Source organism: Stylophora pistillata, chromosome 6 (assembly GCF_964205215.1).
Source record: "Stylophora pistillata chromosome 6, jaStyPist1.2, whole genome shotgun sequence".
Taxonomy (NCBI): Eukaryota; Metazoa; Cnidaria; class Anthozoa; order Scleractinia; family Pocilloporidae; genus Stylophora; species Stylophora pistillata.
Window position 1 is genome coordinate 34,873,079 of NC_142524.1, and position 24,312 is coordinate 34,897,390.

General features: G+C 35.3%; 3 protein-coding genes across 3 annotated transcripts in view; 2 read left to right on the forward strand and 1 right to left on the reverse strand.

The window, feature by feature from the left end:
• Positions 1–855: 855 nt before the first annotated feature.
• Positions 856–16,827, forward strand: LOC111347359 (inositol-trisphosphate 3-kinase A). The gene is made up of 9 exons (XM_022954613.2): positions 856–2,712; positions 9,183–9,285; positions 10,765–10,905; positions 11,170–11,242; positions 11,736–11,784; positions 12,616–12,765; positions 13,397–13,498; positions 13,871–13,942; positions 14,238–16,827. Exons 1-9 carry the CDS (start codon positions 1,906–1,908, stop codon positions 14,430–14,432), a joined length of 1,692 nt encoding a protein of 563 aa, XP_022810348.2. The 5' UTR covers positions 856–1,905; the 3' UTR covers positions 14,433–16,827.
• A 1,675-nt stretch (positions 16,828–18,502) lies between these two features.
• On the reverse strand, positions 18,503–21,446 carry LOC111347350 (uncharacterized). Its single transcript, XM_022954603.2, has 5 exons — positions 21,359–21,446; positions 21,258–21,294; positions 21,082–21,139; positions 20,447–20,520; positions 18,503–19,535 (listed from the first exon to the last, which is right to left on the reverse strand). Exons 1-5 carry the CDS (start codon positions 21,410–21,412, stop codon positions 19,411–19,413), a joined length of 348 nt encoding a protein of 115 aa, XP_022810338.2. The 5' UTR covers positions 21,413–21,446; the 3' UTR covers positions 18,503–19,410.
• Positions 21,447–21,464: 18 nt separating this feature from the next.
• LOC111347707 (DNA-dependent metalloprotease SPRTN) overlaps positions 21,465–24,312 on the forward strand; it is a 4,331-nt gene continuing 1,483 nt past the window's right edge. The window contains exons 1-5 of the mRNA XM_022954924.2: positions 21,465–21,830; positions 22,245–22,353; positions 22,808–22,852; positions 23,481–23,555; positions 23,981–24,004. Coding sequence (XP_022810659.2) covers positions 21,553–21,830; positions 22,245–22,353; positions 22,808–22,852; positions 23,481–23,555; positions 23,981–24,004 — 531 coding nt within the window. The 5' untranslated portion in view covers positions 21,465–21,552. The remainder of the gene's footprint in view (positions 21,831–22,244; positions 22,354–22,807; positions 22,853–23,480; positions 23,556–23,980; positions 24,005–24,312) is intronic.

Consider the following 24,312-nt stretch of genomic DNA (forward strand, 5'->3'; position numbering starts at 1 on the left):
CTTACGGCATGAAGTTAGCTGAACGAATCAACTTGTCCAAGTTTCTGGTAACTTCGGTAAAAAACGATATGCAGAAATACGGTACCATACGTTCGATTAATGTATTATTTTTCTCTTCTTTTCTTTCTTTTTCTATTTCTTTCTTTTTCTATTTCTTTCTTTCTTTCTTTCTTTCTTTCTTTCTTTCTTTCTTTCTTTCTTTCTTTCTTTCTTTCTTTCTTTCTCTTTCTTTCTTTCATTCTTTCTTGGGAAAAGCAATTGCATCCTGTTTTCCACTGAAAATTCCGCGTTCAATAAAAAGATTAAAGGCAGCCCAAAGTACAAAGTAACCGGTCTTTTTAGGGGCCAGCCATTTAACTTTTGAGGGGGTGAGTACGAGTGGGTGATTTCTGGTCATCAAGAAATTTTTTTTTCTAGCAATCTGCTGTGCAGGTTTTTTTTTCCCGATTTTTTGGTACATTTTTTCTGTTACATTTAGACTGCATGCAATTTTTTTGTTCCAACATTCGCTTGGAGGAAATTTTTTTTCAAAATTACCCACCCCACCCCCCTTAAAAGTTAAATGGTCGGTCCCTTCGGCAGGTCGACATGTCAGGCAGAGCGATTGCAGACATTTTGAATCCTTTCATGTGAACCGTTACCCTAATTGACGTCAGCATAACCAACATGGCTGCCGCAAATTATACCCGAAGGCATTCTAAATAACGATTGAATAATACATAGGAGCGTTTTCTGTTTCCTTTGAACCAAGCTGAAGGTCCGTAAGCATATTATTGAAAAAGTCACACTTAGGGAAAAGACCCTGTAAGAAAATGAAAAATTGACCGTGGAAGTGTGCTGATTCCTTTTTAAAGACCTTTCATAAGTGAAATTTATTTGAGGAAAGGTTATAGTTATGTAATAACGACATATGCGCCAGACAATACGATGAACAATTCTGATGTGTCCCTTGAGTAGTTCCGGGCTTTTTCATTTTTGTTTTTTCTTTTTATTCTTTCCCCCTGGCCTCTTGATGAATTCTAATGAAAGATAATTCTAGAGCTCGATCGCTGCAATAAATTGAAAGTATTGAATTACAAAATTGCACGTTTTTCGTTTACTTCTGATTTAGGTCATACATCACTAAAAAAAATCATAATGGAACAAATTTCGTTCCAAACATAGAAAATGAAATCGACAGACTTTGCTTGCTTGAAAGTGTCAAAGCTTCACATCAGTCGATCCGATGTGTCAAAGCATTACTGAAAGTGACATTTACATTCATTCGCATCACTTGTCTTTTCTATTTGTATATGTCAGGTATAAATTTTTGTAAAAACAAATAAATGAGTCTCTAACCTAACAGAATATACCAGATTATACTGCTGCGGCTTCAAATGGAATTTCTACGGAATTTACTGCAGGGATTCGTGTTTTATATCGTCTGAGGACAAATGTTCTGACATTTTGATTGCTCCGTTGACACGAGCGACAGGAAGGAACGTGTGACAATTTTGCCCTATTCCAGCGAGGCTGCGACTGAAGAGTGCTGAGAAATCGCGGATCGAAAGGAACCAATTTAATTGATTTCGAACTGATGTCAGTTTGATACCCATTCTAACTGATGTTGGAACCGACCTGTGGAACTGCGGTCGTCACGGCTTTGATTCCAGGTGTAGTAATCTATTGTATATACAGTGCGTCGAAACTCGAAATTTGTCTCTCGTCAAGCGAATCAACAGAGCGTATTTATATCCAAGAATGGAAAATAGAAGTATCCGTAAGACAGGATAAGCCAACTTCAAACGAACTCGCGCGCACTGGAGTAAACAGAAGCGATATTTCTGTCGAGGATTTCTTAGAACCAAGATAATATCCATCGGACTCAGTCAGCGGATCACACATTCAATTCGGCCATGCAATGCGATGAGCGACCGTCGAAAAACATGGAGGTCGACGTCTACGACGGGCGCATTCGTGGAAGAAATTCTTCACAAATATAATTGCCATTCAGAGACAGATAATTTCTTCTCAAGAATGTCTAGTCAAGCCTTGGCCGATCGAATAGCGTCACTGAAAGGACATGTTTTCTCCAATACAAACAGTCATTCCGACAACTGCGATCAAACCAATAACTGCGAAGGAGGCGAAATTGACTTATCAAATAATACCCCACCCTTGAGGCAGTGTATGTTAACTTATGCTGATGTAGAATACAATCAAAGCACCCTTCAAGCCGATTCAAAGAAGCCTACAAAGGATAGTGATCAGCGTGAACAAACTAGACCAAGTCATTGTGCTTCGAATACGAAAACCAACGGTGGCAATTTAGATCTCAGCGCAGGAATCAACTCAAATTTGGCGCTCACGCTCACGAGTAGAACTATCCCGGGGGATGATGAATTTGGATTGCCCACTCGATCGCCAGCGTCGAGTTCCTGCGATAAAACAGATGATAACGAGGATGTAATTTGCTTAGATCAGTCTAACCAGTTAGCGACGACCCCGGTAGTTGTAATAACACCGGCGGTTATGGAGGAGTGTGTGGTTGAAGGGAAAACCATCGATATGTTGGACACGAATGGCGATCTCTCTGCCTCCATGTTGGCAAAAGATGGTACTGATACTTGTTCTTTATCAAGTTACGGTTCTTGCTCGGAAAACGAGATCCTCACAGACGATGAACCATCAGATGACGAAATGAGGCAACCATTAGACGACAAATCTGATAAGGTACCTAAATAAAACTAAAACTTGTTGAAAATTCAGTCAGTTTATTTGCCTGGTGTACTTGCTATGTGCATCGCGATCATGTCGCCTTGTTTGCACGATTTTTGTGAATTTTGCTAGCCTTGTTTTATTGTGTGGTTCACAGCTTATAAACTTAAATGAAATACGCTCAGTTTCCGAATAAATAAAGCCTCTTCTAACGTCATAAAATGTGAACGTTTACTTAGAGTATTTCAGTGTTTATTTGCTTTGGCAGCACTGCGGATGAGGAAGGCTTCTTTTGTTGATGTTTCACATGAAATATGTTTATCTCAGCAAGCATTGCCTGAATATTAATATTATAACTTCAAAGTGGCCGAAATTTCTTTTTGAAATGGGTTCTGGTTTGTTTTGATCTCGATCACGTTTATTTGACCTAGCTGCGTTCAGTAGAGCTTTCCTTAGCAACTCGAGATTTCACATATTTGATTTTTTACTTCTACCGTAGGCATTGATAATGGATGGTAAAAACGTTTGCAAATTTATTTATTTCCAATCGCTACAGGTTTGGTCACGATAAGTAGCCATTAGCTGCGATTGACGTCATTATCTCTCGGTTGGAAATTGTTGGCTCGCCGATCGATTGTTCCTCGATCCATAGATAAATAAAATATTTTGAGGCAAAACTTCTCAAAGAGGGATATAAAATGTAAACAACACTCGGTGTACCTCGGCCTCTTGATCGTGCTTTCCTAATTATTTTTGCACTGTGATAAAATCTCATTTCGCTATAGCGTATCGGTTACAAAGTTAAGCACTTAGATGAATCAATTAGAGAAAATCATTTTATTATATGAGTTTGAATGAATTAAATTTTTTACTTTTGTATTTTTTTGTGAACATTTCTATCAATAATACACAAAGAAATGCATGGCCAAGGATTTTAGATAGTCTGTATGGCTTTGATTTTCGCTTTATTTAAGTACTCAAAATTTTTATTTTTTATTCATCAATTTTTTCTTGTAAGGGCAGGAGATCAAATTGCAATTTTCCTTTTAGATTCAGGTAGGTGTTAAAATGTTCCCTGTGATCACAGATGTTCACATTGTAATAATGAGATGAAAATTATTCTTTTCAACTTTTTAGCGCACTGTGAATTGTAGCAATTGCAAGGGCATCACAAACTTCTTTTACAAAATGTCCTTGTTTGTGGTCCAAAAATTCCCTCCACCTGCAAGAGGCTGTGTACTAAGTTTGGCAAAGAAGTTAAATTTGGACTTATAGACACTAGCGTATTAATTACTAAATTACAGAACTTTTTGTGATCACCAGAAAGCTTGTGTCACTCACAAGAAAAGAAGGATATCCTTGAAATTAAGGGGACCTGCAATGCTTTGTTATCAATATGACAACACTGTCTTGGTCTCTCAATTAAATCCAAGATCAAGCAGGCAATATGCTGTTACACTTGGAGCAAAATTTTATTTTGTAAATCTTTCTTGTCCTTTGTGCTACATTGGAATATTAAAAAATCTAAATCATAAGTGTTGTTTCACTATAATATTAAAATATTTTTATTTGTTATTAATATTGAGATGACTTCAAGCAAGATGATACGAGTGGCGTTTCATCACATGCACAGAAAAATATAAGAGGAACTTTTAGTTATTATTGGCATTGATGACCATTGAAAAGAATTAAAACAAAAGACTTGGAATGGATTAGCAATAATGACAGAAAAACATTGGCTAACCACAAAATAACTTTTTTCATCAATTCATACACATATGTTAATTCCTAGAGGCTAAGGAAAGGGTCTTTAGAAAATTTTTGGAGAAAATAGACACATTAATATCTTAGTGAAATTTCAAGAGTGTTTTTCAGACTGTAGGATATGACTCGTTACAATCGTTTACAAATTTAGCTTACATGTACGCAACAACTATGCACTGAATGTGAAGCATGGCAACATTTAAGGAAACTTATGCATTGCGAAAGATGTGTCATAATACAATACAAGAAATGTCACAAACTAAGCATTTTGAAACATGTTTTAGAAGCCTGAAACTCTTCATGACTTCATGAGTTTTAGATAATTTATGTCAGGTGTTTTGCACTTTTTTTTTGCATGATGAAAGCTAAATTACGTAACATTTATAAGCGAAAAGGTCATAAGTAGTGTGTTAATCAGCTGTGACAGAAATTGTGCTACAAGGGGTTTTAAAAGCTTATTTGAAGGACAGTTACAAATTATTCATTACAAGTTTTGTTATAAAATGAATTTCAATTATTCTCCTTTTAAGTGATTCTCCAAAATCAAATATGACATCTCTTTAAAATTGTCCTTCATTCTAGATAGCTTTGGAATCAGTTTTTGTTACAACAAGGAACTTTGTTATGTGTTTCTTTTTGTAAAATTTCAAGAAACTCAAAGACATGTTTAGCAAGTAAAATTAAATCATATGGTTTTATTTTGCATATTATGTACCGGTAATTTTATTGTTGTGAAGTTTGTGTGGTTATTTATAGTGGGCATTCTCATTTGGAATAGTTATATAAAACTATCAGGATTCTTGCAAAATTATCTTCTTTTTTTTTTTTAAGCTACTGATAGAGTGCCATGTTAATATTTGCATAAAGGTTTAACTGAAATCTTTGTATGATTTATTTTGAATATTATATGCATTTTAAATAAAAAAAATATAGAATTTTCAAACAAGGTGATTTAACAGATACATGAAGAATTGTAAACTGTTGAAATTGTCATGGTCAGTGAGTATTAGTGTTAATATTTATGTTTTGGATCTTGGGGAGAGTACTTTGTTAGTTGTTACTTTGGTTGATTTTCCAAGAAGTGATTGGAGACCAAGGTGCTATGTAAGAATGAAATTGAAAGATCTGGGTTCTTTAATTTAAAAAGGGAAAATGAAAAATTAATTGTTATTCAAATTGTGCCTTTTTCTCGGCTAAATTATCTCTTTTTCATTTATTCATGTGCAACACCTCAACTTGGTTAGGTGTCGTTTTCCAAAGCTAAGAATTATTAGTATATGTTTAGAAAATTATTGAAGTTGTTGTTGTTGTTGTTTTTTTTATAATTACTGCTTTTTGAAGAGCTACCAGTTATTAACATATTTGATGTTAGATACAACATATATCATTGCCACTATTTTACAACTCTGCACCTACATTTGAAGGGTAGATACTAGACATTTTGTAGCATTAGTCTAACATGTCTAAATGTAAGCTGGTGATTATTTTGTGGTTTGGGATGGAGTATTTCAGTTCTTACTTATTCTTGGCCTGTGTCATCGTTATTTAATAATTATTCCCAATTATGTTTTATCATTTTTAAGTGGAAATTACTGTGTTCTGTGGAAGTTTTTTTGTGGCCATTAAGAAACAGCAGAGTCGGGAACCAGTTTTTGTGTGATATACGGAATATACTCCCTTGCATGTTTTGCATCAAGAAGCCAATATATGTTTCCATAATTTTGAAAAACAGCCTGCAGGATATTTCAACGCTTCTTGTGATCTTGAAGGTTAGCATACAATGAATAAGAATATGTTCAATTATTAGACTAAGCTCTTTCAAGAATTTTACAGATGGTATCAATGGCAATTTATGAGAGATTGTGGTTAGATCCCTTTACAGAGAATTTTCTAGATGATATAGAGATCATTTTAAGCTTCTCAATATATTTTGTAATATCCTTAAATGAAAATCTGTAATGAATATGAAAATCCTTATAGGATTCTAAAATGAAAACCTAATAAGATCACTGAATTTTAAGAGTAATGGAATCATAGAAAACTATAGGGATTATTCTGTCAGACTGCAACTGGATATAATGATTTTCTTAAAAAAAATTCTCAATTCTTGGTGTTATGCCATACTTTTTTCTCTAATTTCACTAATGAATTTAAAGTATATCCTATTACCAGGTTATGTAACTTAAAAATTTGAAAAACTTCAAAGAATTTGCTTGATCTGTGGCAAAATTGAAGAAATATCTTAATTTTGAACTTACATTTTAGTACTTATCATAGTTAAGTTTCCATGAATATTATTTTGTCTCCCTTCAAATTACCATTTCTTTCCCAAATTGGAAGCATTGTCTTTGGTCACAGATTCATGGTGGTACAAAATGTGTTTTACTGAGGCTTAGCATGATTCCAGAGGGCAGTTACTTGGAAATGAAATATCCATTGTTCACCTTTCCTCTTACAGTAATTACAGGTAGATGTTTGTATAGTTATGGCACTCAATTGTGCGGAACCTTGGTCGTTAAATATCCTGCCACTGAAACCCAGCCGGCATGCATGTGCATTTTAAATTACATTCACTTGTCATTATAGGTGTTTCTTGCTTATAATTCAGGTTATTCTTTGGGAGAGTTTTACATAACAATTAATATTTCTTCAGACAGTTGGTGTGAATGAAGGACAGTCAACCTTTTTATGAATTTTATTTTTCCACAATTGCAACCCAGATTATTACAAAACATTAAATCATCTGAAGGTAAAATAATTTTTTTTTATTTTTCTCCTTCAGGATTAAAAACCTAATAGTTGATTGTGTGCATTTTATGATTCAACATGAACACCTGCTTGTAGATAAACAGTCTGGTTTCTTGAACATACAAAATCTCTTCTTGTCTCTTCTGAAGGTTAAATATTAGTTAAAGTGTAGAAAATTCAGGTTATCTTTAACAATTCAATTTAACACCACCTTGAAATCTTTTATAGAGAAGGTCTTGACAAGGGAGTATTCATTTACCAAGAATGAAAAGAGGTATCCAGTAGTATTCTATCCATATTTCCCAATTCACATTTTAAAAGGCTTACATTGAAAGCTTTTGAATGGTTGATGAGCAAATGTACAAATATGGAAAGATTTTATTTAAAACTTTTGAAATATTGATGGCCTCATAACAGCAAGGAATATAGTGTATTTCTCACACCGAAAGATACTGTCTCCTAATTTACCCCGGGTAACATGGCCTTGCTTATCACTTAAATTGATTTACAGTCAGAATATTTTAAATGGGATATTTTTTATTGCCTTTGAGACAGTCTTAATGTGTGGTGAGTTAAAAATGTCTGGGTGTGAAAAGTGTCTGTGTTGCATACAGCTGTGTTAACAGTCCTGTGCTACATAACTTATGTTAGTGAATTCACTTTAGTTAAACATCTTTTAAAATTTTAAAAGGTCATTTTTAAGCTCACTTCTATTAATATTCATTTACCTTGAAATGAGTTTCATTTTACAGATTTAAGATAAATATTTCAGTTGCATGCACATGTAGCTAATTTCATTTCAGGTTTCAAAGCATTAAAAAATGTTTTCAGTTCCAGTTGTTTCACAAATGCAAGTTATCGTCTTTGTTTTTGAATCTCTTCATTGTATCCCACACTTGATAAATAGAATTTGTCTTTGGATCAACAATGTACTTGGTAATATCCCACAGGGATCAATGAACACTTTTCGTTCCACTAATTTATTCGTGTTTTTCTCGTTGCCATGTTCCCACCAATGACGTAGCTCCATTTATGCCTTTAAAAGCACACACAAACCACAATTCTTCTATTCGCTCCAACAAAGGGCTAACGCTCGAAATGTCAGCTTTTGTAATCATTACGGTGACCAATTTACCATTTCAACTTTGTTGATATATCCAAATTACTTGGTAATATGTTTAACTGATATGGGTTTTACATGAAGATGTACACATGTAGTGTAGGATTCAAGTTCCACCACAGTCAGAAACAACCTCTAGATTTGTGTAAGGTGCCCAAAGCTAGAGGCTATCTGATGTTAACGGTAATGGAAAATGCAAACTTCCAGTAATATTATTGTACAGTCATTATACAACTGAATTTGTTGTAAAAGTGAATTTGAACTGAACATTTTCTCTCATAGAAGGGGAGTGATTTGAAGTTAAGTTTTTACTTCTTTTTGAGGGGGCTATATTTTTATTCATGAAAGCGTTGAAAATCTGTTCTGGGTAAGTGTGAGAGCTGGAAATGTTGAACCTAACTTGTTCCTTGTTGTCTCTTATTGGTCTCTAGAAGAGCAGGAGAAATAGGGAAAAGTCATAGAAGAAGGCAACAAAGAGATCGAGGAAGGGGAAAGAAGAGAATATTCTTCCTTTTCATCTTTCTCCCCTCCCTTCCTCCCCTCCCATAGAATCCCCTCCAACCCACCCACCCACCCACCCCTCTAAAAAGGAGATGACAGATTACTGGGAACAAGTTAGATTCTACACACCAATTCCATTCCTGCAGGCAGCACAACTCAGTATCTTTTGCTGATTTTAACTCTGTGTCCCAAAAAGTTTGTAGAAGCATGTTTATAGATTTAGTTTCAAATTAGAGACAGTGAGCATACTCTAGAAATCTAGCTAGTAGTAAACTTTACCTCTGATGAGATTGCAATGTGCAGTATTATTTGTGTTTATTTTTATTGTTAAAAGTGATGTGTTGTCTTGCAGACCCATTCACACTGGAAGAAAATTCGTAGTATGATCCACTGGTCTCCATTTGTACAGAACTTTAAAAAGAAGTACCCCTGGGTGCAGCTAGCTGGACATCAAGGTCATTGTTAACTCTTAACTTAAACAGAAATCTTGAATTGAGTATTATTAGTAATTCAGGACTACTTTGGATTACTTTGTTTTTCTTCCCTCTTTGACTGTTGAGGCCAATCTTTGGTAAAAGTGAAGAACAGCTCCCCTAAAAGTCTGTCGGCCTACTGTCAGCCGGCAGTATACCAACAGTTGACCGACAGTTGACCAACAGCAAATTGACACTTAAAAATTTGACAAGTGTAAAGACATCGCAGTTACTCGACCCTTACCGTTCTAGTAGAATCAGTCGCATGATGTACTACAAATTGAGCTAAAATTGCATCATCGTATGTCCTGGGTAAGTTTATCTATGAAATGGCCCTATAATGCATTGCGGTTTGTTTTAGGATGTCATATATGGACTTTCAATTATCTCTGTCTGTTTGAGTTTACTTTTGGTTAATATTTTTAGTTAGTTTATTATTTTTTTTATGTAGTCACTTGTCAGAAACAATAAAAGCTGCTTACATTCAGTAAAGCAAAAAAAAAAGCTGCAAGAAGCCACTGTAAAGAAATTTTTTGCTTCTTGACTGCAAGGATGATACGATGGGATTGTGAGGGGTTTGGTACCTAAAAAACCTAAACATTGGAGATTGGAACGAGATTTGTCCCAAAAAAACCAAAACAAAATGGCTGACTCAAGTGAGAAAGTTTCATTTCACGTCGATATGCAATGCTCTTCCATACGAGATGAGGCTTTTCTGGTATTCAACAGGGGTTCTCAACCGACACGTGGCCAACAAATTACCGACATGCTGCCAACAGTCGGCTGACAAACGGCCAACAGTCAGCCGACTGTTGGCAGAAGATTTTCTTAAAAGGCGGTAAATGACAGTCGGCCAACAGTTGACCAATAGTCAGCTGACTGTTGGCCAACTGTTGGTCAACAGGCGGCCGACAGTTTTTTGGGGAGCTGTTCTTCACTTTTTCCCATTCTTTCATCCAATGCAGCATATGCCCCTGGTAATTGGTCTGGTTTTATTGTTACTCCTTATGGGCTGATAGTGATGTTAACTTTTGATGTGGTCAAGGCCATTGTGATAACTATTTGTTTTGGTTTATCAACAGTCAATTGAAAACTGTTCCGACTAACAATTTCATATTTGATACTAGTTTTTGTTACTAATACTTTCCTTGTGGAAGCTGTGGTGGTTAAATGATCTGATGTGAATTTCATTTTATGATGTGTATGGGTCATGGAAGAGCTGCGGGAAATTCATAACATTTAATTTATAATGTCATTTTTAAGGCCTGGAAAGTTACAGAAAATTACTGCAAATTACTGGACAGGTATAATTTTGATTTAACAAAGCAAGAGATACTGTTATTTAAAGATTTTTTTTGCACCAGTTGGAAACCATGGAAAAAGTCTGGGAAAATGTAATGGAAAGTCCAAATGAGTATGATCACCATTTTGTAATCAGAGCTTTTGTTTTCATTATTTTAGGGTGTTTTAAACCAGGAGAAAATGGCACAATTCTGAAGAAATCCACAGACAAAGAGAGAGAATGTCTAGAGAGGCTTATGAAAGACATTTTGAGACCTTATATCCCTGAATATAAGAGAGAAGTTAACAAAGGTGGAGAACGTATCCTTTCTCTTAAAAAAAAATGACTGATGGTGTTTATCAAAATATAATTATTAATGCCTTTAGCAAATTTGCAGTTTTATAGTTTTCTACAAATGTAGTGCAGATGTGTACTTAAGAGTGTTCTGAAGGGAATCCACACAGAATTTTTTTTAGTCTTCTCCATGCTGGACAGGTGTGATATTCCTTCCAAACTTTCAGACCATTTAATAATCATTTTAAACTGATTTGCTTGTTTGTTGGATTGCCCTTGACAATCTGAAGGGTATCTTGAAATGCAGGATCTACTACAAGAATTTGAAAGTCCTTCAGTCATGGACTGTAAAATGGGAATAAGGTACAGCTGTACCACTTTGCCTCATGCTTTTATCATAGCCTATTAATCAATCTTTTGCAAAACTTTACATGTTTTAGTCTAGTTCACTAATATCAGAAGAGGGTTAGAGAATGTAATTTCATGTCAGCACTATTTATTTCTTGAATTTGCTGAATGTGATTTGTTTTGGCACTGCATGTCTGGGGACTCTGGACAGTCAATTGTTTCACCATTTGATGTATTTTTAGTGTCCTTGGAAAAATCAGCTGCTCTTGACAAGAGCTCGCAACAAAATAATATCATTGACAGTTTTTGGCACCCATCAACATCAATACATTAGCATAATTATGTGTTTATCAAATACTGCTATATTAGACAATCATGATGAGAAATTTTGTTATAAACTGATAAATTAATCATTTGAAGCTTTTCTTGGTATTCAAGATTTTACAATAATTGTTTGATATGTTCATTTTTGTGAATAGAAATCTTATTTGCTCTCTTTTACACTTAGAACATATTTAGAAGATGAACTGGCAAAGGCAAAGTCAAAACCCAGAAAAGTGAGTACCACCTACTAACCCATTTACTTTGTTAAGTTTAGGGGGGGGGTGGTTACAAGTCTTGTATGCACATAGTTTAATGGACTTAGAATATAAGGTGCAAGCCTGAGCACTAGCAGGGTCATTGGTTTGTTTTAGGGGGGGGGGGTGGTTACAAGTCTTGTATGCACATAGTTTAATGGACTTAGAATATAAGGTGCAAGCCTGAGCACTAGCAGGGTCATTGGTTTGTTTTAGGGGGGGGGGGTGGTTACAAGTCTTGTATGCACATAGTTTAATGGACTTAGAATATAAGGTGCAAGCCTGAGCACTAGCAGGGTCATTGGTTTGTTTTAGGGGGGGGGTGGTTACAAGTCTTGTATGCACATAGTTTAATGGACTTAGAATATAAGGTGCAAGCCTGAGCACTAGCAGGGTCATTGGTTTGTTTTAGGGGGGGGGTGGTTACAAGTCTTGTATGCACATAGTTTAATGGACTTAGAATATAAGGTGCAAGCCTGAGCACTAGCAGGGTCATTGGTTTGTTTTCTTGGAAGTTGACAAAGTTTTGGAAAGGTGATTCTGTGGTGGGCTACCCTGTGTTGGACCTGAGCCATCCATCAGACTCGCTCAGCTGTGTCTCCCGAGTCCATGACATTTTTGATAACTACCATTGTTGATGAATATTGTTGTTGATAAGAGTAAAAAACACACTATTAGTAAACCATTGTCAATTTGTTAAATCAATTCCTTTAGAATTAATGAGAAGTGTGTGGCAGATAGTGTAGAGAACTGAAATTTGCATCTTTGGAGTGAAAAAGTTGATCCTTTTTTACATATTCCAATTGGTAGGATCTGTTCCAGAAGATGGTAGAAGTAGATCCCAGTGAACCCACGGAGGAGGAGAAGAGAGAAGGTGGAATAACCAAGCCGCGTTACATGCAGTGGAGGGAGCAGCTGAGTTCAACTTCAAGCCTGGGTTTCAGGATTGAAGGAATTAAGGTTAAAGATGCACTTCAAGCTTACATTGATCTTTTCTTAGCTTCTGAGTGTTATTAGTAATTTTTGATGGTCAAAGAGTGTTTAAAGTCATGCAGGATTGGACTGGTGTTACTTTACTCTCATCTGTGATTGTGTTGCAAAATAACACTCCCTACTATACGGTGGAAAAATATGAAATGTGCAACTCTCTGAGACCTGATTTCTAGTATTCTGAGACATAATTGTCTGAGTAATTTTTTTAAGCAAGACATTGTTGATGTTAGAATCAGTTGAAAAATATTAATTTTTTGTCTTTGATCACAATTCACAAGTAGCTGGTGCAAAATGGTCTGAAAGCCAGCAGGTTTCTGCCACCTATCAGCTTCTAAAATGACAACCCTGAAAGACCTACAGTTGGGTTACTACCATTGTTTACATTAGTGGGCTCTTCCATTGATGGCCTGAAAATAACTTACCTTATTGTAATGTGAAACCTTCACTATTTAATCCAGATTTCAATTACAAATAATTTATTTTTGTCTGGAAATATATGTACCACTCTGTCTAATAGACATCATTATATAACTTACTGTTGCATGTTAAGGTTTTTTAATATATAATTGTAAGATCTTGATGTTCCCTTTCTTTGTAGAAAGGTGATGAGAAACCCAACAAAGATTTCAAGAAAACAAGAACAAAAGAGGATGTTGATAAAGTTTTTACAGAATTTATTGGTGATGATGATCAGATAAGAGTAAGTATTTTGTAATGGAAAAATCTATTGTTGCCTTAAAGTGAAATTGTGCGCAGAATCAAAAAGTATGTGATAGGATAGACAAGCATCAGCTAAAACTGTTCTTGAATTTGACACAGATCACGGACAGGTTTGAGTGGAACAAGTCTCTCAAGATACCGGCTATCCTTTACTGATAGCCACCTCCCTTCAATGCCCCCTCCCCTCCCCCCCCCCCGGCAACAATTTTAGATGTCTGGTCTGTGCAGTGTTTGGGGATTGACCCACTCTAACAGAAATAAATCTAAGTCTTCTGTCTTATTTTGATTTTTTGTAATCTATAATGAGGGAGTGTATTATTTGATAATGATTTATTGTTTACTATCTTTTCAGAAAAAATATATAAGGAGACTAAAAGCTATAGGAGCAACTTTAGAGTCTTCGCCCTTCTTTCGCTCCCATGAGGTGAGTGAGAAATGCCATTCTTGCCTTGCATGTGATTTGATTTGAATGTTTACTACCCATGCTTGAAGATCCTTTTTCCTAAACTTGGAAGTTTTAACATTTTCAATTTGGTTCTCTTGTAAAGAATTTAGCACACATTTGTAAATGATCATGCAAACGGCCTTTTTTTATTTTTTCATTTTTCACTCTCAAAACTCTCAAATGTTCCAAATTTGTCTCTGATTTTTTAGGACATATAGTTTGTGTGATGTTATGTTATTATTAAGCATATTTGTTGTATCTGTTTACACCCCAGGTAGTTGGTAGTTCTCTGCTATTTGTCCATGATGCAGATGGCCAGGCCAGTGTGTGGATGATCGATTTTGGAAAAACCACTCCACTTCAAGATGGAATGTGGTTAAATCACAGAACAGCTTGGGAGGAGGGCAACCATGAGGATGGCTATTTATGGGGTTTGGACAACATGGTTGACATTTGGTCACAAAGATGATCTTTGCTCCGAGTTGTAGGAGCTTAATTAAAATTAATTATTGTTGTAAATTCATTTTTATAAAATTTAATCGTCAATGAATGCATGTACTGCAGATTTAGTTTAAATTTAGTCTGAGGAATAGAGGAAAGTGGTTACCAATGAAAGTAACTGTGGTAATTCTCACTGGGAAAGTCATAGAAAGCATGTTTCAATGTAAAAATGAAATTAAGTCATACTGTCTTGCAGTATGTCATAGGGGCTCTGTGATTTTGGTAGAAAACCAGGAATGGAATAGTTTTAAACAATTAATATTTTTGTTCCTAAAGCAGAAAGGTAATTGAAAAGACTACAAAACTTGTTTTCAAAGGTTCATATAACTAAGACTTAAGTTACAACCAAGATTTATGTTGATAGACTGGCTTATTCTTTGGGAGTGAGATCAAGGGAATAAGAAATGTTACTGTCCATTTCTCTGAACTATAGTAGACATTAAACCACACCTTCCCTTATCCAATGGTGTACATTCACAGAAAAAAAAAGGGTGCAACAATGTATATGGAAGAGGGAGCGACAGTTAGGGTGTAGGATGAAAATAATTATATTAGTTTGCTAATCCAGAATTTACATTCTCTTTAGCAATATGTCAACTAGTTTTTCACAGATAGTAGATGATGGACTTAAAAATGATTAACAAGGAAATACAGGGCTGGTGTCAGTGATGTTTCACAATACCAAAGCTGTGATATAACTCCTTTTAACTCTTAAACTCTCAAGACAGAATTTCTTCTTACAACATCAAAACAATATTAAGCATACAAGTCATGAGAATACAGTTGAACCTCAATGATCTGGACCTCGATTATCCGGATTTCTCGATTATCTGGACTTTTTCTCTGGTCCAAATTTTGTCATGAATATTTATTGGTCATGATCAAGATTCACAGCCATATTCTTTTTAAAACTACAATGTTGAAAAGTGAAGTAAAGGCAATGTTCTTCTTTTAGACAAAATGACTTCAACATTTTAGGCCGATGTAAAAACATGTTTCATTCATTTAAATTGTTAATACACACTTGTAGAGGTATTCACAACAGACAGTGAATATGTATTCACAACAGACAGTGACCATATTTTTTTTTTGAAAACAATTTGTAAATGTTTTGTTTCAGGATTTAATGTCGCTTTCTTATAAAATCAGTTTTTGTTCCTCATTAACATTCATATTCTTGATTATCCGGACCCTCAATTATCCAGACTATTTCATCTAGTCCCAACAAGTCCTGGTAATCGAGGCTCGACTGTAAAGAAAAACATCCGTTAAGGGATTATTTGTGGCTGAGGCATTACTAAATTCTCCAAACTAACATCATAAGAATTGTATGTCAGACAGTAAAGAGAATCACTAAGGAGATCTTGGAAGTAAAAGGGTGAAGATCTTTTCTTCCTTGTTTTCCCCTAAAACCATCAACTGCACATGCTCTGTTGTGCACTGGGTATGTTGGGCAAAGATTTGTAGTCATTCAAACAAGGTAAAATGCCATCAATTATTAAGCAAGTACTTAGAATAAATATATTAATCACCATAATGTGATGTTTGTGTGAAATTAATTAATGTCTAGGTAGCTTTGTGTCAAGTACTAGAAAAAACTTTTATCTGCCTTAAGGTAGTTTCTATGATGATAGTATGACAAGAAATTTCAGTTGTATAGGAAGATTGTTCAACATTATCAGTACTCAACAAGCTACAGGAGTTTAAATCATCACTTTTCTTTCACTGCTGATATTTTAACATTAGTTACCAAGTGGAATTTCAGTCATCTTGAACCACAAATATTTGCTTCTGTAGAATTAATGCCAGTGTGCTAATTAAAACCGTTGCAAAATTTTTATACCACTCAGCAAGTCAATGGACTCATGAGCTCTTTAACCTGCCTCATTATATTACTCAGTTTAGCTGAGAAAGGGAGCCCCCTTAAATACGCTTAAGAGATATTGCATTTGAGGAGATAATTTTATGTCTCTCAAAATAGTCCAAAGTAAGTGAATGCACAGTTTCATTTACTTGCAAGGTATACATTGTCTGAGAAGAAGGGTGTATTTCTTTGTAATTCTGTTGTAAGAATCAAGTGTTAAAAGTTAAACTCTTACTCTATATTTAAAAACACTGTCTAGCATTTTGGTTTCGTGTACCAGTGACCAGTAAAACTGTTCCTAAGTGATCTAACACTCTGACTTGTATATACTTTTGCTTATAATTAACCTTTACAAGAGAAGATGTGTACATTGTATAGTATTAGTTAATGTCCAAATTCAGGGCTTGTTTCTTTGTCCGCTTTTTTGTTACTCAATGATTATGTTAAATTTCAGTTACTATTATGATGTAACAAGGACCATTAAAAATTTTTGTACAAACTTGTTTTATTTTATTCATGTAAGCCTTGTTTGAAACTGAACTGAGCAGCTACCTGGCCTAAATCTTTTTTACTTAACACACATTCTAACTGCTAGTTAAAAAGCAAGCAAAAATATAATAAAATAGTGCATTCTTCACCAGCCAGATGGTAAAAAGATCCAATGAAGGCCGTAGGACAAATTGTTGAGCAATGGAATGGAACAGAGTAGTGAACAATTAATATCTTGTGAAGGTCCCCTATACTTTTTCATGAAGCGTGATTAGAAATTTTTTTTTCAGGAATCATGATTTTATTTTCTCCTCATTTGTGAATGGTGACTAAACATGGTAAGAACTTTTCATGTCCATGTGAACTAATTTTTCTAGTTAAGAGTGACTTGTGAAGGAAGAGCTGAATTAAACGTGATTTGTGAACTATCTTAATTTGCATGATGAATACCTGGCTCGAATGGCTGTGCTTAGGTTTTGGCCAGATTCTTGACAGGACATGGTCTTCATGTAGAATGATGAGTCATTAAACAGACCACTAATGGTCTGTGAACAAATAAGATAAGTGATTACATCTTTTGTCACTAAGACTGACCAAGACTAGAAAAATGTAAAAATATTAATTAGTTAATGACTTTTCATTTTTATGTCAAATGTGATTGTCTCAAATTTCGCATAAACATGAACGAAATTTTAATATTATTCGTGATGCATGAAAAAGCTGAGTATTTTTTCCTGACTGAGTTTTACAAAGGGCATACAGGACCCTCTCATGTCATTGCTGAAAAAAAAATGCAATACTCCAATCTCCAATAGTTATATCAAATAACTATAAACGGGTTGCTGCATCTAAGGGCTCATCACTTTCAGAAACCTATAATAAATAGGGTTAACAGTAAATAAAGAAATCCTAATCTTTGAGGAGAAATGCTTACTTTTTCATCCTTTGGCATTATAAATAAAAGAATTAAGAGGTTCAGAAAAACTTTCACTGCTCAAGATGCTGTCTTTTGAAGAAGTAAGAAAGGGCAGGAAGAAAGAAATTGAACACCAATAATAAATTAGGAGATAACCACTGTGGCTTAGCATGGTCTGTTCTCTTATCAACAACACTTGTCATCATATTGGTCAGAATGTTGTGGACTCACAAGGCACAACCCAGTGAGTGCAACAAGTGAACTTTTCATGTCCATGTGAACTAATTTTTCTAGTTAAGCGTGACTTGTGAAGGAAGAGCTGAATTAAACGTGATTTGTGAACCATCTTAATTTGCATGATGAATACCTGGCTCGAATGGCTGTGCTTAGGTTTTGACCAGATTCTTGACAGGACATGGTCTTCATGTCGAATGATGAGTCATTAAACAAAACATAACACTTGTCATCATATTGGTCAGAATGTTGTGGACTCACAAGGCACAACCCAGTGAGTGCAACAAGTGAATATCATCATTGATAAGACTATAGACCATGCTAAACCACTGTCAATTTTTAATTTACCAAAATATTGACATCAAATAAAACTATTCTTTCAGTGCGCGACACAATGAAGCGAGCAGCACCATCTGTACTCTTATTAGCAAGTTAGAGCAAATTTACCAATCAGATTACGACTTCACTCCCAATTGAGGTAAAAAATACATCCCGCATAGGCTGGAACAGTGAATGATGACAACTTCAGTACAACTACATTTCACTGTTGTTTTTAATGAGATTGAAAGATGAACAACTTAGTAAGCAAGCATTTTAAAAAATCACAAGCTAGCATATACCAGTATTACAGGCAATAAGAATTTACAATAAATAATACAATAAACATCACACAAAGAACAAAATTTTGGAATTTCCTTGGAAAATACATTTCTATCCATAATAAAACATCGCAAAGACTTGGAATTAAGATTAAGAATTCAGCAATCATTTTCATGAAGGTTCCTAAACTCACTAATATACTATGAAACCAAGAATAAGAAGAAAATTCAGATAAAAAAAGTAGACAAACGTGCAAAAGAAAACTAATATTAATGACAAACTTTAAAGTGAAAAATGTGTTAACATAATACCTAGCTATTAACTCAGAAAATCCATCTGGACACTGCCCAGTATTGCCCCTCAAAGAAGTAATTAACAATGGTATTTTGACTACAAATTTTAATTACTTCCTTCACAAAATTTTCAGGTATAACACTGTTTGTAGAATTCCTAAATGAACTTTCTGACTAATAATTCTACTTCTGAAGAGATATTAACACTGAACAATGAAAATTATCAGCATTTCAATTCAAATAACCCTGACAAAAATTACACTATAGCTACTGGAATGAAACCTTCACTTTTGTGGTGCTAATCATTGTTATCTGAGTGGGTTTTTCCTCACAACTTACTATATTACATTTTAAAAGAAATTCCACTTCAGAACTTCCTGAATCTGCATGCACAACCCTGGTTCAAAAAAATTAATAAGTGTTTGTATCTATGAAATCCTTGCAAAATGACAAAGTTCAAGAAGTCTCCAGGAATGGCAATAAAACAATACATTTGTTACTAATGAACAGAATTACACACAACAGTTGTTGCATGTAAGGAAAGCCAATGCTATAAGTCCTCAAGTTTCTGTACCGCCTCAATCACTAGCCCCTCTTCTTCTCCTGCAGAACCTTCCATCGCATCTGAGCTGCTTCCAGTGCATAACAGTGATCCACAGGTAGAAAGTGGGGAGGCTGTTAGCAAAATATTTCAAAAATAATCATTTCTATCATTATTTTTAATACATCACATAGGAATTGACAAAAGAGCAATTATCACATGTAAATGACTTAGTTAATCCCTGATGAATTTACTGGGCTTTGCATTGCTCTGTGATCAGTCCAGAAAACTAACCCTACCCTCCCTCAAATATGAAACTGTTAGATGTTAGCCAGTTGCCAATTGGCAACTGAAAGTTTCCATGTCTTCAGAATGTTTCCTCAGTTGTGCTCCTTGTCACATTTTAGTTTCCTCTGTTTCACCATTTATAATATGGTTCCCGTTTTCACAATGTTGACTCAAAATGTTCTCTAGATTCTAGGTATGTATACAGTGGTGGATCTAGGGGAGGGGCACAGGGGACCTGGGCCCCTCCCTTATGTTGGGTAAGAAAATAAATGCAGAGGGAAGAAAAGCCAGCAGGTGAATACACACAAACATAAATGCCACCCACTCCCCCCCTCCCTCAGCTCAAGGTCTGGATTCGCCACTGGTATTTGTACATAAACTTTAAGGAGATGGTATTCGATAAGTGCAATCATACATTATATCTCAAAGACAAATAAAAATAAGTGAAACAATGTGACATTTAGAAGATATTCTGTAACTTTGAGAGAGCTTTGATACTTGAAATGCATACCCACTGAAAAACTGAAAATAAACCTTTTGTGCAAATGCAAGCTCTTTTGGCTATTCTCAGCTGTCTTATGTATAACATACATTTTGTAAGGCAGACTACCAAAGATAGTCAAATTTAATTCTTCTAATTTCAGTTGTGATTCTTTATACCCTGGAAAGGGGAATATCATTTGTTTCATCCTAACTGGTAACTAAGAACCTAAATATAACAAAAACCTACAAAAACCAAACTACCATCTAGACTGACCTGTACTCATCATAACACAAGCAGAGGCTGTCCTTGATATGCTAGCAGAAAAATTCGTCTGGGCTTGCTTCACTCTGAAACAAAGAATGCATTTTACCCAAGAAATTGAACATACCGGTGATAAACTGCATAATGTGAAAGCTGTTTTGATTCCATAACCCAGGGACTCTTACCAACATCTGCCCGATACAGCATTGTTGACCCAAAGTCAGAGGGATAAGAGTTTCAAATGGGGCTGAGTTAACAGCTTTTCAAGGAGTGAGGGAACTGGCACTAGACTTTCAAAACTAGGTCTTCTTTTGTAGTTCTTCATCTGTCAACAAGTTTGCTCGAACTAATTTTTACTCAAGTGTAAGAATAGCATGCTTCATTATGTTATGCAACTTGTTGCTCCAGTAAACGTAGATGGAAGCATTCTCTGTACACGACGGACAATGGAGAGTCTTGTGTTTGTAGACCTCGAAGAATGGAAATGTTTTCTTTCTGTATTCTAGGGAAGGCAGGAACATGGAGTAAAGTTAAGAAGAGAAGAGAACAAGAGCCATTCATAAGTGATCTTGGCTGATTGGCTGTACAAATGTTGATAAAGCAACGCAAACTATTGCTGAAATATAATTACACCAACATGTACTCACAAACTCATTCCTGTAGCTTGATGAAGAGCCCGCACTGTCTGTAGTTTTGGGCTTCCAGCTAAAAACATCAGATCACAAAATTGATTAGAAATCATAGAACTATTGAGAAAGTTGCTGGTTTGATGGATTTACACACGTGCACAATATTTTCTCCGATTTACTATCAGGACACATACCTTGTGACGCAATCCGTCCACACTGTGAACTTGCAGCCTTAAAAGAGAAACAAATTTTTAATATATACGCGTCATACAAGGAATCATCATAGCGAATTTACCTGTAAAATTAAGCGAGAAGCGCCTCGTAAAGTACGACCGGCTGACGACGCCATTTTGTTTTTGCTTGAGTACCAGTTTTTCCCGGTAGAAACGCGGGAGACTGGCTCGAATACACAAGCAGATAAGTTATGAACGCCATAGTTGAGTAAAGTCATTTTCAAATAATTTGGCGGAAAATTCCACCGGTTTCCCAATGGTCGACGTATCTGAGGATGCCGATTTAGCCTATGCCCTAAGCTTACAAGTAGAGCTCGATCAAGAACAGGAGAACGAAGCTTCAACCCACAATTCGTTGGTTCTTTCCAATTCCCGCAAGAACGCTATTTCTAGACCAGTGTCAGTTGTGGATGAATCTTGGGAACTTATTGATCCTATACCGGACATACGGCAATTATTTCTTCAATTTAATGATGCTTACTTTAAAGGAATTTTGGCATCTGTAGAAGTGAAGTGGAGTCCACGGATGACGTTGTAAGTGGGAGTTCTTCCAGTAGTATTGTATATTGTCAAACCATTTTTCTGAAAAATTTGGCGATACATTTAACCCTTAAACTACCTGTAGTGGCCAAGATATCATTTCTCCTCAAAATACCAATACAATATCAAGCAGACAAGTTATGAGGGTTAATAAAAGCATTAATTAGAGGAATATCAATATACCAAAATCTCCAAGCTGAAATTATAAGAATTGTATAGCAGGCTAAACAAAGAATTACTGATGAGATGTTGGGAGTGAAATTGCTAAGCTATATTACCAGGTTTTGTAAATTCTGTTTGCATTTAATACATACCAGTATGTTATTTTATGAACCTTTTAATTTCTTTGAATTACAATTTTTGAAAAATGACAATGTATTTAGAATTGACCTGCTGTTTACATGTCAGATGCGCTGGATTATGCTGTTATGAAGGTAGAGGGGGATTGTGTTCTATCAGGCTCAGTTCACCTTTACTCAAGCTGCGTCCAAGAAAAGACTTGGTGCAAACATTACTGGTAAGTTATCATAACAATTATATTTTGTAATTGATAGTTCTAGTAAAACTCTAAGAAACTATCGTTACATTTACTTGCTTCACTTAATGTCAACTGAATGGAGGATTGTTTTTAGGTTGTCAAGGTTTCAGAATTAAAGAATTGTAGACAAGAAATGTGAATTAATCGCTCCTGTTCCAGGGGTTTCATTAAGGGCCTGGGCACTGGGCAAATTGACAGGTTGTGAGGACGGTTTTGTCCATCTGGTTTGACCATCTGGAGAAAAGTTTATCTTATAAAGAAGTTCAGTTCAAAAAGTTTTGCCCACCTGTGAAAACCCAGTTGCCCTCCGGCTGAAAACATTCATGAAATCACTGCTGTTCTAATAAACATGTTATGCATCTTTTTTTTTTTTTTTCAGTAAAGCTTTCCCCTGTATTTCTTTAATCTATAACATTTGTATTTTTTTTTCTAGCATGAGATGATCCATGCTTTGTTGTTTGTGACACAAAATAACAAGGTTAGTTGCCTCTGGTAATTAATTATAGCTTCAAACACCTCTTTTGTGCTTGCAATTGATTGATTATTATAGGTGAAAGTAAAATTCAGTCTTTTGTCTTTAGCTGTATCACACCCTCAATGAATTCTTCTCTATTTAAAAGCAGATTTTAGGTCATTTTTAAGTATTTGTGAAGTTGAATCAACATTTCTTTAAGAACCCCGTCAATTCTATTAGAAATGGAGAGAACAAAAAGGAAAATGTACAATCTCCTTGCAACAGCAAGTGTTCGTTCACAGTGTAGATAGAAGAATATGAATAGCTTTTCTCAACAAATTTCCTTTCCAAAGAAAACTGTCAGGCTGACTGCTTTGACAAGGGGGCTTATCAAACAGAACAATATTCAAAAGACATTGTTCAAGATGATATTTTCTAGTGGAGGTGACTGAAGAACAGGATATGTTATATGGTTATTGTTTCATTTATTCAATCATTATCAGTTCAACCAGTGTTCTCTAAATTGCAGTAAATCTGAAAGTTTACAACTTGTCGCCTCTCCACTGGTCCAGTGAGAGTGCTGGTTAGTTTCGTTATGTTATGTTTCATCAAAAAAAAATTTCAAAGTCGCTTCTATTGTTGCTGCCCTCAGGATCATGATAGTCATGGACCAGAGTTCCATAAACACATGCATAGGATAAATGCAGAAAGTGGAGCAAACATAACTGTAAGTATTTTTTTCAGTGATCCCCACCTTGCAGCAGTGGGAATGTTTCACCATTAAATTACCCTTGCCAGTACCCGAGTGGAATGATTAAGGATCGTGAATGAGTATTTCTAGTTGTCAAGAGAGAGCTGTCTCTGTGACATAGACAACACCAATGTATAGTACACAAGCCATTGTTACTGAGTACAGAAAAGTGTACATAAGGATCAATATCCTCCAATCACAATTCAGGAAAGAATCTTGTTGAACCCTCTGAAACAATGCATGTGTTTTTCATGAGGTCTGCAACTTAATTGATGGCAATGAGAAAAACATGATTAATGTACAACTTCATTGTTTGCATGTAACTGAAAATTTCAGTGATAATCAACTTTCAACCTACCAATCAACCAATAAACCCTCTTTTTTTGCCTTTTTTGTTGCAGGTGTATCATAATTTTCATGATGAGGTTAGTATTCAGCAGCAGTTTACTCAGGTGATGTATCAGACAGGTGGTTAGGTGTAGAGAAAAAGCTGTGGCAAGGAAAAATCTTGAAGAGATGTTTTGTAGTGAGCTTCATGAGCTGTGTTAATTCATAGCCAAAGGACTGATTGGAGTCCAATTCAATTGGGAATTGTACCTTAAACAGGATGGGATGACTGTGAGCTCACAGATTTATGAATCACAAGAATGATTACAGACAGAATTTTTCTTTCGTACTATACTGTCCAGTTGCTAGAATGACACCAGCTTTGTCTGAAAAGAGCTCAAATCAG

Excerpts from the sequence above, each read along its gene's own strand:
- LOC111347359 (XM_022954613.2), top strand. The coding sequence starts at position 1,906 with ATGAGCGACCGTCGAAAAACATGGAGGTCGACGTCTACGACGGGCGCA. Across the intron at positions 12,766-13,396 it reads TCAGGATTGAAGGAATTAAG|AAAGGTGATGAGAAACCCAA; the intron begins GTTAAAGATGCA and ends CTTTCTTTGTAG. Across the intron at positions 13,943-14,237 it reads CCTTCTTTCGCTCCCATGAG|GTAGTTGGTAGTTCTCTGCT; the intron begins GTGAGTGAGAAA and ends TTTACACCCCAG.
- LOC111347350 (XM_022954603.2), bottom strand. The coding sequence starts at position 21,412 with ATGGCGTCGTCAGCCGGTCGTACTTTACGAGGCGCTTCTCGCTTAATT. Across the intron at positions 20,521-21,081 it reads CAAGCTACAGGAATGAGTTT|AGTGAAGCAAGCCCAGACGA; the intron begins GTGAGTACATGT and ends TCTTTGTTTCAG. Across the intron at positions 19,536-20,446 it reads TTGTGTTATGATGAGTACAG|CCTCCCCACTTTCTACCTGT; the intron begins GTCAGTCTAGAT and ends TTTTGCTAACAG.